The sequence below is a fragment of the Topomyia yanbarensis genome, chromosome 2, assembly GCF_030247195.1.
Source record: "Topomyia yanbarensis strain Yona2022 chromosome 2, ASM3024719v1, whole genome shotgun sequence".
In the NCBI taxonomy this organism is placed as follows: Eukaryota; Metazoa; Arthropoda; class Insecta; order Diptera; family Culicidae; genus Topomyia; species Topomyia yanbarensis.
In genome coordinates this window covers 244,308,462-244,322,252 of record NC_080671.1, presented here as the reverse complement: position 1 = coordinate 244,322,252, position 13,791 = coordinate 244,308,462, and the positions used below count along the sequence as shown (strand labels likewise).

At 41.9% G+C, this 13,791-nt stretch overlaps 1 protein-coding gene across 1 annotated transcript in view; it reads left to right on the top strand.

Annotated features, from left to right (window-relative positions):
• The first annotated feature begins 3,342 nt into the window (after positions 1 to 3,342).
• LOC131680194 (uncharacterized) overlaps positions 3,343 to 13,791 on the top strand; it is a 54,734-nt gene continuing 44,285 nt past the window's right edge. Inside the window, exons 1-5 of the mRNA XM_058960913.1 lie at positions 3,343 to 3,390; positions 3,454 to 6,072; positions 6,140 to 6,501; positions 6,564 to 6,637; positions 6,712 to 8,314. Of these exons, the coding sequence (XP_058816896.1) occupies positions 3,343 to 3,390; positions 3,454 to 6,072; positions 6,140 to 6,501; positions 6,564 to 6,637; positions 6,712 to 8,314 (4,706 nt within the window). The remainder of the gene's footprint in view (positions 3,391 to 3,453; positions 6,073 to 6,139; positions 6,502 to 6,563; positions 6,638 to 6,711; positions 8,315 to 13,791) is intronic.

Sequence of the window (13,791 nt, the reverse complement as noted above, 5' to 3'; positions counted from 1 at the left end):
AGGAATATACAGTCGTGATTCACTGGTTGGGCCACAGCCTATTTGATTCGCTAGTTGGACCAACTGACAAATGTCAAAAACTCTCCAAAGAAGACGTTAGTAGTGTAAAAGATTAATAAATAGATTGTCAAAGCAAATTTGACATGAGATTTCGGCGTTCAGATGTTTTTTAGTTTGACAAAGGTCCAACGGCACGGCACGCAATATTATCTGTCATTCTGTCTGAGATTCCGCGCTATTCATTCAATTTTCAGGCAAAATATCTTATGAAGGTTGCAATGATGTTCGGAAGGATTATTTGAAAACATCCATACCATGAAAAAATCATATAGGATGAAATACTCTTGCTTATAACACTAAACTTTTGCACTCTCTTCCTTTTACTGCGTGATGAAGCTACAATATGCACATATTTGTATCACATATACTTATCTATACATCACACTTACTTTCACTTTGAACACACGTACATATTACATTTTCACTGATAAAGTGTAGCAAAAATTATTTTTTATTAAATTAATCTTTTGAGGACCTCACAAAAATAGGTCTTGCCAAGAACCTTCCAAACAAGTATTTGTATGTATGTATGTAGGTAGCCACCATCCTAGCTTGAGTCTTGCTCTGCATGCGGCTCCACTTAAACAGTACGCTTAAAGTTCGTTTCCATTCTTAATTCAGCATACATATGAAGGGCCAAAAGGGGGTGGCGGACCCGTAGGCAATTACACCTACTCAGTATCCGCGGGAATCAAAAAGTCTCCTTCCAACAATATGATCCAACAGATTGAATAACGAAATTCGCGATACTTGTCAAGCTTTCCACGGGATGGTTTGTTTGAAGAAGGACGCGTCAAATTGTTTATAACTGTTGGAGAGAACTGTGGCCGTCGCGTGCGACAACCACCTTTCCTCCTTGACTCCGATTGGCTGCCACTTCATTGTCCAGTTGTAACTTCAATGATGTGCTGATGCACCCTCCTCATCCCGTAAATGATATGCATATATATATATATATATATATATATATATATATATATATATATATATATATATATATATATATATATATATATATATATATATATATATATATATATATATATATATATATATATATATATATATATATATATATATATATATATATATATATATATATATATATATATATATATATATATATATATATATATATATATATATATATATATATATATATATATATATATATATATATATATATATATATATATATATATATATATATATATATATATATATATATATATATATATATATATATATATATATATATATATATATATATATATATATATATATATATATATTGTTCGCAAACAAGAGCACCCCGAGCACTACAACCCTGCATAATCATCCTCTCTAAAAACTTGATCGTCATCTCGCCAATACCATCATCATGCGTACACCGATCAACAAATTAATCCGAAATAGAACGGGGAATGAAGGAAGGATACATCACACTACACAGCAGGCTGAGCGAGATCGGTATCATCATCGTCATCACCATCTACCTGATAGCGGGTGCGATAAGGAAGGCGGATAGGCGAGGCTCTCTTGTTATCACTCGGTATCAAAAACATCGCAGGAGAGTGAGTGATCTTGATCGTGCTGCTGTGGTCGACCGATGAGGATTGCGCCAGTCTGGAAATCTACCTCACCTAGGTCACACTCAAATGGGCGCGAGTCCCACATGTAAAATTGTATATTTATGATATAGAAATTAAGATTAATTTGTAGTTAAGAATAAATGTCAGCATGCAGTTTGTTTGTCCGCTTAAAATAAATTAGTTTGTTCGGTAATAAAATTGTGTTAGTGTAACAAGTGCGTTGTGTTCCTGGAGAGAACTTTTGTGCCCTGGTTCACGTTTCGGCACCGGTTGGGAAGATTCCCACTTCATCCAAGTACGGCTGCGAGGATTTGCATGTTGGTTGCATGCCCCTTTGCCGTACGTCTGTGCCTACCCAATCGATGTTGGACAAGAACCCAACATTTTGGTCCTTCGAACCGGATGCTGGACCATATTCGCATCTCGGTATTCCCAATCGTTAGCACAGGGCTGACGCTACTGGATGAACCGACGCTTCAGGACGCCATCGTACTTTCAATAATAGGCTATTGAAATACTCCATCGCGCTTTGGGTTAGGCGTCGCTTGGGTTTGATACGCCATCGCGGTAGAGGTTGGTTTGGACTTTGCCACTTGCTGCTCGGAACTTGGTCGATATTTCTGCATGCTAAATCGCCAGTGGGTTATTGCATGATACCTACTGCATCGCCAGGACTACCTTTTGATCATCAATAATCGGATTTTCCTGGAACTGGAAAGGACCTTTCTCATCATTTCCCTGGATCGCTGGACCGGCGCAACATTTTCCTTCCGAGGTAAATATTAAAAGTTCAACAAGGGAAGCCGATTCGCTAATCCTGGTTTGGCGCCATTGTCATCTGCTTTCGCCATTGTGCTGGTGGCAACCGAGGATCATCGAATTTCACGGAGATAATTCGGTGTTACACCATACTGCCCTGCTGATGTGCTGGAGGAATTTTTCGCTTGCATATCGTTTTCCCAAGGATCATCACAGCACTTAGTGACTTTCGACGCATTACGCTGCTGTATCAGCTGCAGTTTGCTGGACAAACCATTCATCGGATGATTGCTGGCAAGAAGAGGGAGCTTCACAACAGTTTTGCTTTGACTTTGCCACCAATTTTACTGAGCCCTGATTGCCCGTTGGGCTATTCATATCTTCGATTGATTTCGGTTATTGGATCGATTGTCGGCGCCGGGTCTTTGGTGCCGCTGCTGGTTTCTCTGGGTGAGTTGCCACAGTATATGCCCAGCCGAAGTCGACCATATTTGGTTATTACACCACATCCTTTTCCTCTTCGCTGTTTAATATTTTGTCGTTCGTGCCTTTCCTGCATTTGGATCATTTTGCTGAGCTTATATCGCCAGTTAAGCAACAATTATCATTATTCTGAGAATTTTGAGGTGTCTTCGCTGGGATTTCTCGCCGCTGCTGGTTTCTCTGGGTGAGTTGCCACAGTATATGCCCGGCCGAAGCCGACATTTTTTGGATATTACACCAATTGCTTTCCTCTTTGCTTGCTGCCTAAACTTTCGATCGAGCTTACCAGCTTTGGACTTTGCTGGACACCGCGAGGGTTAATCACTGTACTGGAGTACAGTTACCTTTCTGTCGGGTAAAATAATAAAGTATATGCCTAGCGAAGCTAGGTCACCTTGCAGAGCACTACACCGCCTCTCTTTCTTCAAATTTACTGTGACGAAATACCATGCCTGCTGCCGGCACTACAACTTCCAAGAAGCCACCGTCGATGAGGGCATTGACGGCCAGGATGAAGGAGATCCAATTGTCCTTCAATGACATCTGGCGGTTTGTGTAGGTGTTTAAGGAATCCCATACCGCTACTGATGTCGATGTACGCCTCTGTAAGTTAGACGAGCTTTGGGAAGGTTTCAGTGAAACTTTGGTTGAAATCTTTTCCCATGACGACTACAATGCTGAAGGGAACTCGTGGGAAAAGGAGCGTATGGAGTTCAGTGACCGGTACTACGAGGTTAAGTCCTTCCTTATGGACAAGGCAAAGGAGCTGCAGGAGCCGAATCTGCTGGAGCAGTCCCTCCGAGCTGGTGATTCGTCAATGCGGGGCGGTATCGATCATGTCCGCCTACCACAGATTAAGCTGCAGACATTTAACGGCGATATAGACGAATGGCTGAGTTTTCGGGATCTGTTTACCTCGTTCATCCACTGGAAACCGGATCTTCCTGAAGTGGAGAAGTTCCACTACCTGAAGGGATGCTTACAAGGAGAACCCAAGCGTCTGATCGATCCGCTTCAGATTACTAAGGCCAACTATCAGGTGGCATGGGACTTGCTGTTGAAGCGGTACAACAACAGTAAGCAGCTGAAGAAACGGCAGGTTCAAGCCTTCTTCAACCTTCCCACCCTTCCTAAGGAATCCGTTACCGATCTGCACGTTCTCATTGAAGGTTTTGAGAGAATTGTGCAGACTCTTGACCAGATCATTCAGTCAGCCGACTACAAGGATCTTCTGCTGGTCAACATCCTCACTACACGATTGGATCCGGTCACTCGGAGGGGTTGGGAAGAGTTCTCAGCTATGAAGGAGACAGATACACTTGCAGATCTGTTTGACTTCTTGCGGCGTAGACTCCAAGTTTTGGATTGCTTGCCAACCAAGTTTGCTGACACTAGGGGTGCTCAGCAGCAGCAGCAGCAAATTCAAGCGAAGCAAAGGCTTCCACCAGTGAAGACAAGTTACAGTTCAACCCATATGTCTGGAGGACGCTGTGTAGCTTGCTCATCAAATCATCCGCTTTACCAGTGCAGTGCATTCCAGCGCATGGAAGTTACGGAAAGGGACGGCCTTTTGAAAACTCATTCCCTCTGCCGGAATTGCTTCAGAACGGGACACAAAGCAAAAGAGTGCCAATCCAAATACTCTTGCCGGAGCTGCAAGGGTCGGCATCATACTCTTGTGTGCTTCAAGTCAGAAAGGGATACGGATAAGGACACGAAGGTTGCGGCAGTTGCTAGGGGCAACAAGCCTTCTGTTCCCACTGAATCATCAAATACTTCATCCCAAGTGGCTAACGTGGCAGCCACAGAAGTTTTGGTTGCTGGTGCGGCTCACCAGTATTCATCCCAGGTTCTTCTGGCTACAGCAGTCGTCGTGATCGAGGACGACGATGGCAATCGGTTTCCGGCGCGTGCGCTGTTAGATTCGGGATCGGAAAGCAACTTCGTGACTGAGCGATTAAGTCAGCGCATGAAGGTTACTCGAAATCGAATGGATATTTCTGTCGTCGGAATTGGACAAGCAGCTACCAAGGTCAAACACAGGATACAAGCGGTTTTACGGTCTCGAGTGTCACAATACTCACGAGAATTGAGCTTCCTAATCCTTCCTAAGGTAACGATAAACCTTCCAACCACCACTATCAACACCGATAAGTGGGCAATTCCGGACAATATCCAGTTGGCAGATCCTGCATTTTTCGAATCTAAGGTGGTGGATCTTGTACTCGGGATCGAAGCGTTTTTCGATTTCTTCGAAACCGGAAGGAGAATTTCTCTGGGGGAACAATTACCGACTCTTAATGATTCCGTATTCGGCTGGGTCGTATGCGGAGGATTTTCGGTTCCTAGTCGATCACTGCACATCAACTGCAATATGTCGACAACGGAGGATTTGGACACGTTGATGTCTCGATTTTGGTCATGTGAGGAAGTCGAGTTTGGCAACACATTTTCGCTGGAAGAGAAACGCTGCGAAGAGTTGTTTCTGAACACTGTTAAAAGGGATGAAACCGGTCGGTACACAGTCTCCCTACCTAAGGATGAAGACGCTATCTCAAGGTTGGGCGAGTCAAGGGACATCGCACTCCGACGTCTTCAAGCAACCGAGCGTAGGTTGGCTAGGGACGAAAATCTACGGAAGCAGTATACTGATTTTATGGAGGAGTACCTGCATCTAGGTCATATGCGGAAGGTCGAAGAAGTTGCTACAGATTCGGTTAAACGGTGCTATTTGCCACACCATCCAGTGGTAAAGGATTCCAGTACCACTACCAAGGTACGGGTGGTATTCGACGCTTCCTGCAAGACTTCTTCCGGACTATCATTGAACGACGTGTTACTGGTGGGGTCGGTGATACAGGAGGACCTCCGTTCCATTATCCTACGCAGTCGGACAAAACAAATCATGCTCGTGTCCGACGTGGAAAAGATGTTCCGACAAATCAATGTTTGCCCAGAAGATCGACCGTTGCAGTGTATTCTCTGGCGAAACTCGTCTGCCGAGGAGATATCCACCTACGAGCTCAACACGGTGACATACGGTACTAAGCCAGCGCCATTTTTGGCCACCAGAACGCTGAAACAATTAGCACTGGATGAGGAGGAGCGGTATCCACTAGCGGCCAAGGCAGCCATCGAGGATACCTATATGGATGACGTCATCACAGGAGCAGACGCGGTAAAAAAAGCAATTGATTTGCGAGTGCAGTTAGAAGCAATGACGTCAAGCGGAGGATTTCGTCTAGGAAAGTGGGCGTCCCGATGTACTGAACGGGATCGAGGAGGAAGAGCTTGCCATCCGATCACCTGAAGGCATTTTTTTGGATCCAGACCCTTCGATAAAAACCTTGGGACTGACCTGGATGCCAGTAACCGACACACTTAGGTTTCAGTTCACCATCCCCAATTTGAACACAGAAGTTCCTCTTACCAAACGGTGCGTGCTTTCGGTGATTGCTACACTGTTCGACCCATTAGGCCTGTTGGGCGCTGCTATCACTACAGCGAAGATCTTCATGCAGCTGCTGTGGACGTTGCGAGACGAAAATGACCAACGACTAGATTGGGACCAGCCGTTACCTCCAACGGTGGGTGAGGCCTGGAGAAAGTATCACGAGCAACTTCCACTGTTCAATAAAATCCGTATCGACCGCTGTGTTATCATCACAGACACGGTATCTGTGAAGATCCATTGTTTTCGGATGCCTCGGAGAAGGCATACGGAGCATGTCTGTATCTCAGGAGTGAGAATGCGGTCGGGGAGGTAAAGGTTAGGCTTTTGACCTCAAAATCAAGGGTTGCCCCATTAAAATGTCAGACGATTCCTCGGCTGGAGTTGTGTGGTGCACTTTTAGCAGCACAACTCTACGAAAAGGTGAACAAGTCAATAAAAATCACGGTAAAATCATATTTCTGGACGGATTCAACCTGTGTCCTGCCATTACACAAGGATCAAGATGGAGTCACGTACCTGGTATCCAGAATCCGGCAGATCTTATTTCGAGAGGGATTTCGCCAAATGACATCGTTCTGAATACGTTTTGGTGGCAAGGACCGAGCTGGTTAGAGAAGACGGAAGAGTATAGGCCTCTCTTACCAGTTAATCTGCCGATAGACGAGGGAGACGAGGAGAAACGACACACGGTGCTAGCTGGAACGGTTTCAACAATCGCTGAATTCAACCAATTATACATTGGCAAATTTTCGTCGTACAGTGACCTTCTTCGTCGAACTGCCTACTGGCTGCGTCTGATTAAACTTTTACAAACCCCGCGGAAGGATAGAAAGGCCCCTACGTTCCTGTCTACTGATGAGTTAAAGGAGGCGGAAAACACTCTGGTTCGATTGGTTCAGAGGGAGGTGTTCGTTGAGGAATGGAAGGCGCTCTCCAAGGAATATGCGGTTTCCAAGAGCTCGCCGCTTCGATGGTTTAATCCGTTTGTCTCCCAAGACCAGTTGATCAGACTTGGCGGTCGTTTAAAGCATTCGATGGAGTCTGAAAACACCAAACATCCGGCCGTTTTACCCCCTCGGCACATATTTACACGCTTGCTGTTACGGTATTACCATGAACGACTTCTGCACTCTGGACCACAGTTGCTATTGGGAGTTGTTAGGCTTCGATTTTGGCCGCTGGGAGGCAGGAGTGTAGTTCGGCACATTATCCATCAGTGTCATATATGCTTCCGATCGAAACCATCGACCGTACAGCAGTTTATGGGGGATCTACCAGCTTCACGGGTCACCGTATCCCGTCCATTTTCTCGCACAGGTGTCGACTACTTTGGACCCCTCTATGTGAGACCAGCTCCAAGGCGCACGGCAGTTAAGGCTTACGTTGCTATATTCGTGTGTCTGTGTACCAAGGCAGTGCATCTCGAATTGGTCACAGATTTATCCACAGATCGATTTCTACAGGCACTACGGCGTTTTGTTGCCAGAAGAGGACGATGTACGGATATATATTCCGACAACGGCACTAATTTTGTCAGCGCTCGCAATAAACTGCAAGAATTCCTGCGATTGCTTAAAGATAGCCATCATAACGACATTGTGTCCAAGCAATTAGCCAAGGAAGGGATCCAATGGCACTTTAGCCCGCCGAGTGCGCCACATTTTGGCGGTATTTGGGAGGCCGCAGTCCGATCAGCAAAAATTCATCTGCTAAAGGTGGTAGGTGAAACTCCTGTGTCCCCAGAGGACATGAACACGCTATTAGTCCAAGTTGAAGGATGCCTGAATTCTCGCCCGCTCACACCCATGTCTGATGATCCGAATGATCTGCAGCCACTAACCCCCGCACATTTTCTGATTGGAGAATCTCTCCACGCTGTTCCCGATCCAGATTTATCAAGCATTCCAATGAATCGTCTCACCCAATGGCAGTTAACCCAACAAAAACTGCAGAACTTCTGGAAAAGGTGACGCAGAGAATATCTGTGTCAACTTCAAGGCAGAACCAAACGATGGAAACCGGCTGTTCGTATCGACATTGGAAAGTTAGTCGTTATTAAAGATGATAATCAACCTCCAATGCGATGGAAAATGGGTAGAATCGTGCAAACTCACCCTGGGGACGATGGAATCGTGCGAGTAGTTACACTGAAAACCGCTACTGGAATGCTAACTCGTCCGGTCGAAAAGCTTTGTCTGCTACCTATTTCGGATGACAACGACGACATACAGTCAACAGAAGTCCACCATCAACAATCCTAGTACCCTTTCCTTATTCCTGTCCTATCGAAGAGGATTTTTTTTCTTTTCAGAAATCTACGATATTTCTGGGTGGGTGAGGATGTTCGCAAACAAGAGCACCCCGAGCACTACAACCCTGCATAATCATCCTCTCTAAAAACTTGATCGTCATCTCGCCAATACCATCATCATGCGTACACCGATCAACAAATTAATCCGAAATAGAACGGGGAATGAAGGAAGGATACATCACACTACACAGCAGGCTGAGCGAGATCGGTATCATCATCGTCATCACCATCTACCTGATAGCGGGTGCGATAAGGAAGGCGGATAGGCGAGGCTCTCTTGTTATCACTCGGTATCAAAAACATCGCAGGAGAGTGAGTGATCTTGATCGTGCTGCTGTGGTCGACCGATGACTTGCTCTGGAGGATTGCGCCAGTCTGGAAATCTACCTCACCTAGGTCACACTCAAATGGGCGCGAGTCCCACATGTAAAATTGTATATTTATGATATAGAAATTAAGATTAATTTGTAGTTAAGAATAAATGTCAGCATGCAGTTTGTTTGTCCGCTTAAAATAAATTAGTTTGTTCGGTAATAAAATTGTGTTAGTGTAACAAGTGCGTTGTGTTCCTGGAGAGAACTTTTGTGCCCTGGCTCACGTTTCGGCACCGGTTGGGAAGATTCCCACTTCATCCAAGTACGGCTGCGAGGATTTGCATGTTGGTTGCATGCCCCTTTGCCGTACGTCTGTGCCTACCCAATCGATGTTGGTTCTGGGACATCCGCCACTCACCGCTATCGAAGACCCCATCAAGGTAACGTCAAGAACCCAACATATATATATATGTATATATATATGTATATATATATATATATATATATATATATATATATATATATATATATATATATATATATATATATATATATATATATATATATATATATATATATATATATATATATATGTATATATCTATATATATATATATATATAATATATATATATATATATATATATATATATATATATATATATATATATATATAATACCAATATTATAATATTATATGGATAAATTAAATAAACAGTTCAATAAATAAGAAGTAATCATTAAACAATTAATTATTATATGAATCAATAAATAAATAAGTAAATGAAAAAAGAGAAGAAATAATGAAAAAGAAAAAAAAATGAATAAATAAATAAGTAGTTGAATTAATTATTTAATTATTCAATAAATAATTAAATAATCAACGAATTGTTATAAGGATAATTAACAGAATTCTAGATGTCTTATAGGAATAGGGAATTCGGAATTTAGTTGCTGTTCTGATGTCCTGATGTACCCTCCTCACCCTGTAAACGATACACATATGACGTCAATATAATAATACTATATGGATAGATTAAATAAACTATTATATGAGTAAATAGTAGGGTAAGGTGGGGCAAATCCGAACTAGTAAATGGTTTTGGCTGTAAAATGTCCATTTTATATCGGATCAAGTCGTTTTATATACCAAATGAAAGGTTAGGCTTCTGAGCAACTTTCTATGTATAGCTTTATATATATACATATATATATATATATATATATATATATATATATATATATATATATATATATATATATATATATATATATATATATATATATATATATATATATATATATATATATATATATATATATATATATATATATATATATATATATATATATATATATATATATATAAAGCTATACATGGAAAGTTGCTCAGAAGCGTAACCTTTCATTTGGTATATAAAACGACTTGATCCAATATAAAATGAACATTTTACAGCCAAAACCATTTACTAGTTCGGATTTGCCCCACCTTACCCTACTATTTACTCATATAATAGTTTATTTAATCTATCCATATCCACCAAACCTTCCTAGTCGTGTCACGATAGGTGCTGTTACATGAGCATTGTTCAGTCCTATAATAGCCGAGGTTTAGCATTGAAATAACTGATTAACGGAATATCCTTAAGGTGATCGTGCTGAGAACGCAATGCTTCACAATCAACACTTTGTACTGGCAAAGCGAGATTCCTTATCGTATGAACGCTTTTGATATAAACTTTATTTAATTGTCCCAACCCTGAAATATGTAAACTACTAATAATATTAGAGCCACCTTCCCTTGCTGTGGCACCATTTATCCACTTTAGGTTTAAATCGGCGGGCTCACCGTGTAACCCTAATTCATCTACCAAATTCTGTTCTATCATTGTGCAATCAGAACCTTCATCGATAAACGCGTGCATAGTAACAGTCTTAGTCGGTCCGTATAAGATCACTGGAACGTATTTTAAAGTTGAGGGTAAACAATGTTGAGATGGAACGAAACATCCACCCGATACAGCTGGTGGGCAGGTCAAATTTGTGTGCAGTAATGGATTATGCATAAGACGACACCCCTCAATCCCACATGGCTTTGCTGTTTTGCACGGCCATGGGAGATGCCGATTCAAACAACTTGAACACAGCTTACATTGATTCACATATTCCCACCTAAGGCTCACGGTGAATGAGTGGAACTTTACACAACTTGACGGACGATGATCAGAGCCCTTACAAATCACACATACTTTTCGTTTCTCTCTGCGGCTGATACTGCACATCGTCATAGCACTATGGTTACTTGTACTCCTGCCACAATCATCATCATCAGTGGGAGCGTCTTCGGTCGCAATGGGCTTTAATGAAGTAACTTCACAAGCTACTCTCACCAGCTCATCCATGAATGTGCTAAATGTCGCTATAGTGACATTTGTGAGACTTCTGTTGTGTGATGCCCATTGTAGTTTTAGATGAGACGGTAGTTTGCTCACCATCTCTTGTAGAAGAATTGGGTTGTTTAAATGAGACATTTGATTAGCAGCGATCATATGGTCGGACATATTCTGTACTGCGAGGCCAAATTTAATAAGAGAATTCAAATCTTCGTTTTTGGGAGCTGATATTCTTCGAAGTTTTGAGATTAGTGATGTTATTAAAACTTCAGGTCTACCATATAACATACGCAGAGTTTCTATTACCTGTGGGACACAATCAGGTAGCAACAGCTTACTGGCAACAGCTTCTCGCGCTGGGCCTTTTAAGCATCTCTGAAGTCTTATTAAGTTCTCTACGTTGCTAAAACCGCAGGCTTTGTTGAATTAGAAAAACTGCTTATAAACACAGGCCATTCCTCGGCCGTGCCTGAGAATGCCGGTAGATCAGACGGAATAACTTGGCGCGCAAACATCTGTTGCAAAGCAGGATCGAATGATCCTCGTTCATTAGTATCTTTACCGCAAGCATTCGCACGTCCTTCAGCCTCTGTTGTTTTTCCGAGCAAATGTTCCGCCATTTGTATCAATTTACCAACACTTTCTTTCAATGAATACATGGGTTGGTACAGTTCTGCATACCTTTTTTGCTCTTTCTTTGTTTCCTCATCCAACTGTTGAAAATCTAATTCGATTTGGGAAACAACAACTTGCAAAGAGTTGTACGGATCACTTTCAGCAGCAGTCGGTAATTTTTTGACACAGTTCGTGCATTTCCAGTTTCGATTAGGTGTCGAACCAGTCACTCCGCTGCATGATGCATGGAAAATTGATTCACAGCTTAAGCACACGTAGTTGTTTTCATCTTCCACTACCGGGGTACCGCATTTCTTACAATTAATCTCCATTAAGTAGTGTCTGGCCCAACATTGGGCACCTAGATAAATTCTTTAGTATGTTCGGGAGAGTAGGTTGCAATCGGACGAATTTAACAGAAGTTCTTTCAGCAGTTTTTTAAACACGGTGAACTGTTTCTTATCAATCAGCTAAAGCTACAAATATAAATTTATTCATCGTTGTATTTTAGGTTGTATTAATTCCAAAATAGTTTCATGACTTACAATTTATCTGTCCTTGGTTATGATAAGTCCTATTGCCTGCTCCTCGAACTCCAAAAAAAATGTCTTCGGCTTTGCCGGATCTTTAGGTTCAGATATAGAATATAAAAGTTGAGATATAGTTAATAAATTGTATGCTAAGTTCACCTCTTTCACTTTCAGTTTGTTGCTTCTTCCTCCTATTCTTAATATTATCATCTGATCTTACTGTCACCTACCGTATAGACACTCGCACACATGATCATCCCTTAAACCGCCATCGCCAGCGTAAGAGGTTGAAATTATTTCGTCGCAACAATACCTTTCATCTGAATCTTAGTTTGTAAAAATCCGTTCAGCCATTTCCGAGAAGCCGATGTGGACGTTTTGTTAACAAATCTGCACATGCACACATACATACATACATGTATACATACACACATACAACCACACAGATATTTTGCGATCTCGGCGAACTGAGTCGAATGTTATATGACTTACGCAGTCACCGTTAGGTATTACTTCAGTAGGGATTGTGTATTTACTCTTTTTATTTTGTGTTAACTGTTCGTAGATTTCCCATTGCTGTTGTTTTTTTTGCTTGCTGTCCAACTTTTGCGGTATATCTAACTTGCTGATGTCTACTGTAAATATCGTCACCTGCCGAGACGCGAAACGATCCAGAGGTGCTGACCTTAATGAACGACATGTCTATACAACTACCTTTCTTGGCGCTAGTCGTTTCGAATTATCCTATTTAGCTGATGACGAGCGGGGTACTCTCATAGGAATAGGAATTTTTGCCGTTACCGATTCCCGTTTTCGTAAACCATTTAGCTCTCAGGCACTAGGACAGACCACAGGCGGTGGTATTTTTCTGGATGATCTTATCCCGATTTCTCTGACCACATGTTGTTTGTTTGTTGTTTTTCATCCATAGCTGATGTTGCAAGCTCAGAAAGAAGAGAAACATTCCAAAAGTAATTTAAAGCCTTCATTGGAATGGGTTTGAGCCCCCCTCCTCCTTACTTCGCTCCTTTGCGCACGGGCCTACCTCTTTGTTATTAATTCTCAACTTACATCGATTTGCAACTTTACACTAGTTTTTAAATAACTTTCGTTCTGGACTGTATGTCTGTAATCTCTGGTCTCATTTTTCAATTTCTTCTCAAAATCCAGGGGTGATTTATTGTTAATCAGGTAATAAGCAATAAACCACCTTCGCTTATCTGTGAATTCCTGATCGAGATCGATTGGTCTTTATATTCGCACCGATCTCGTTTGAAGTAC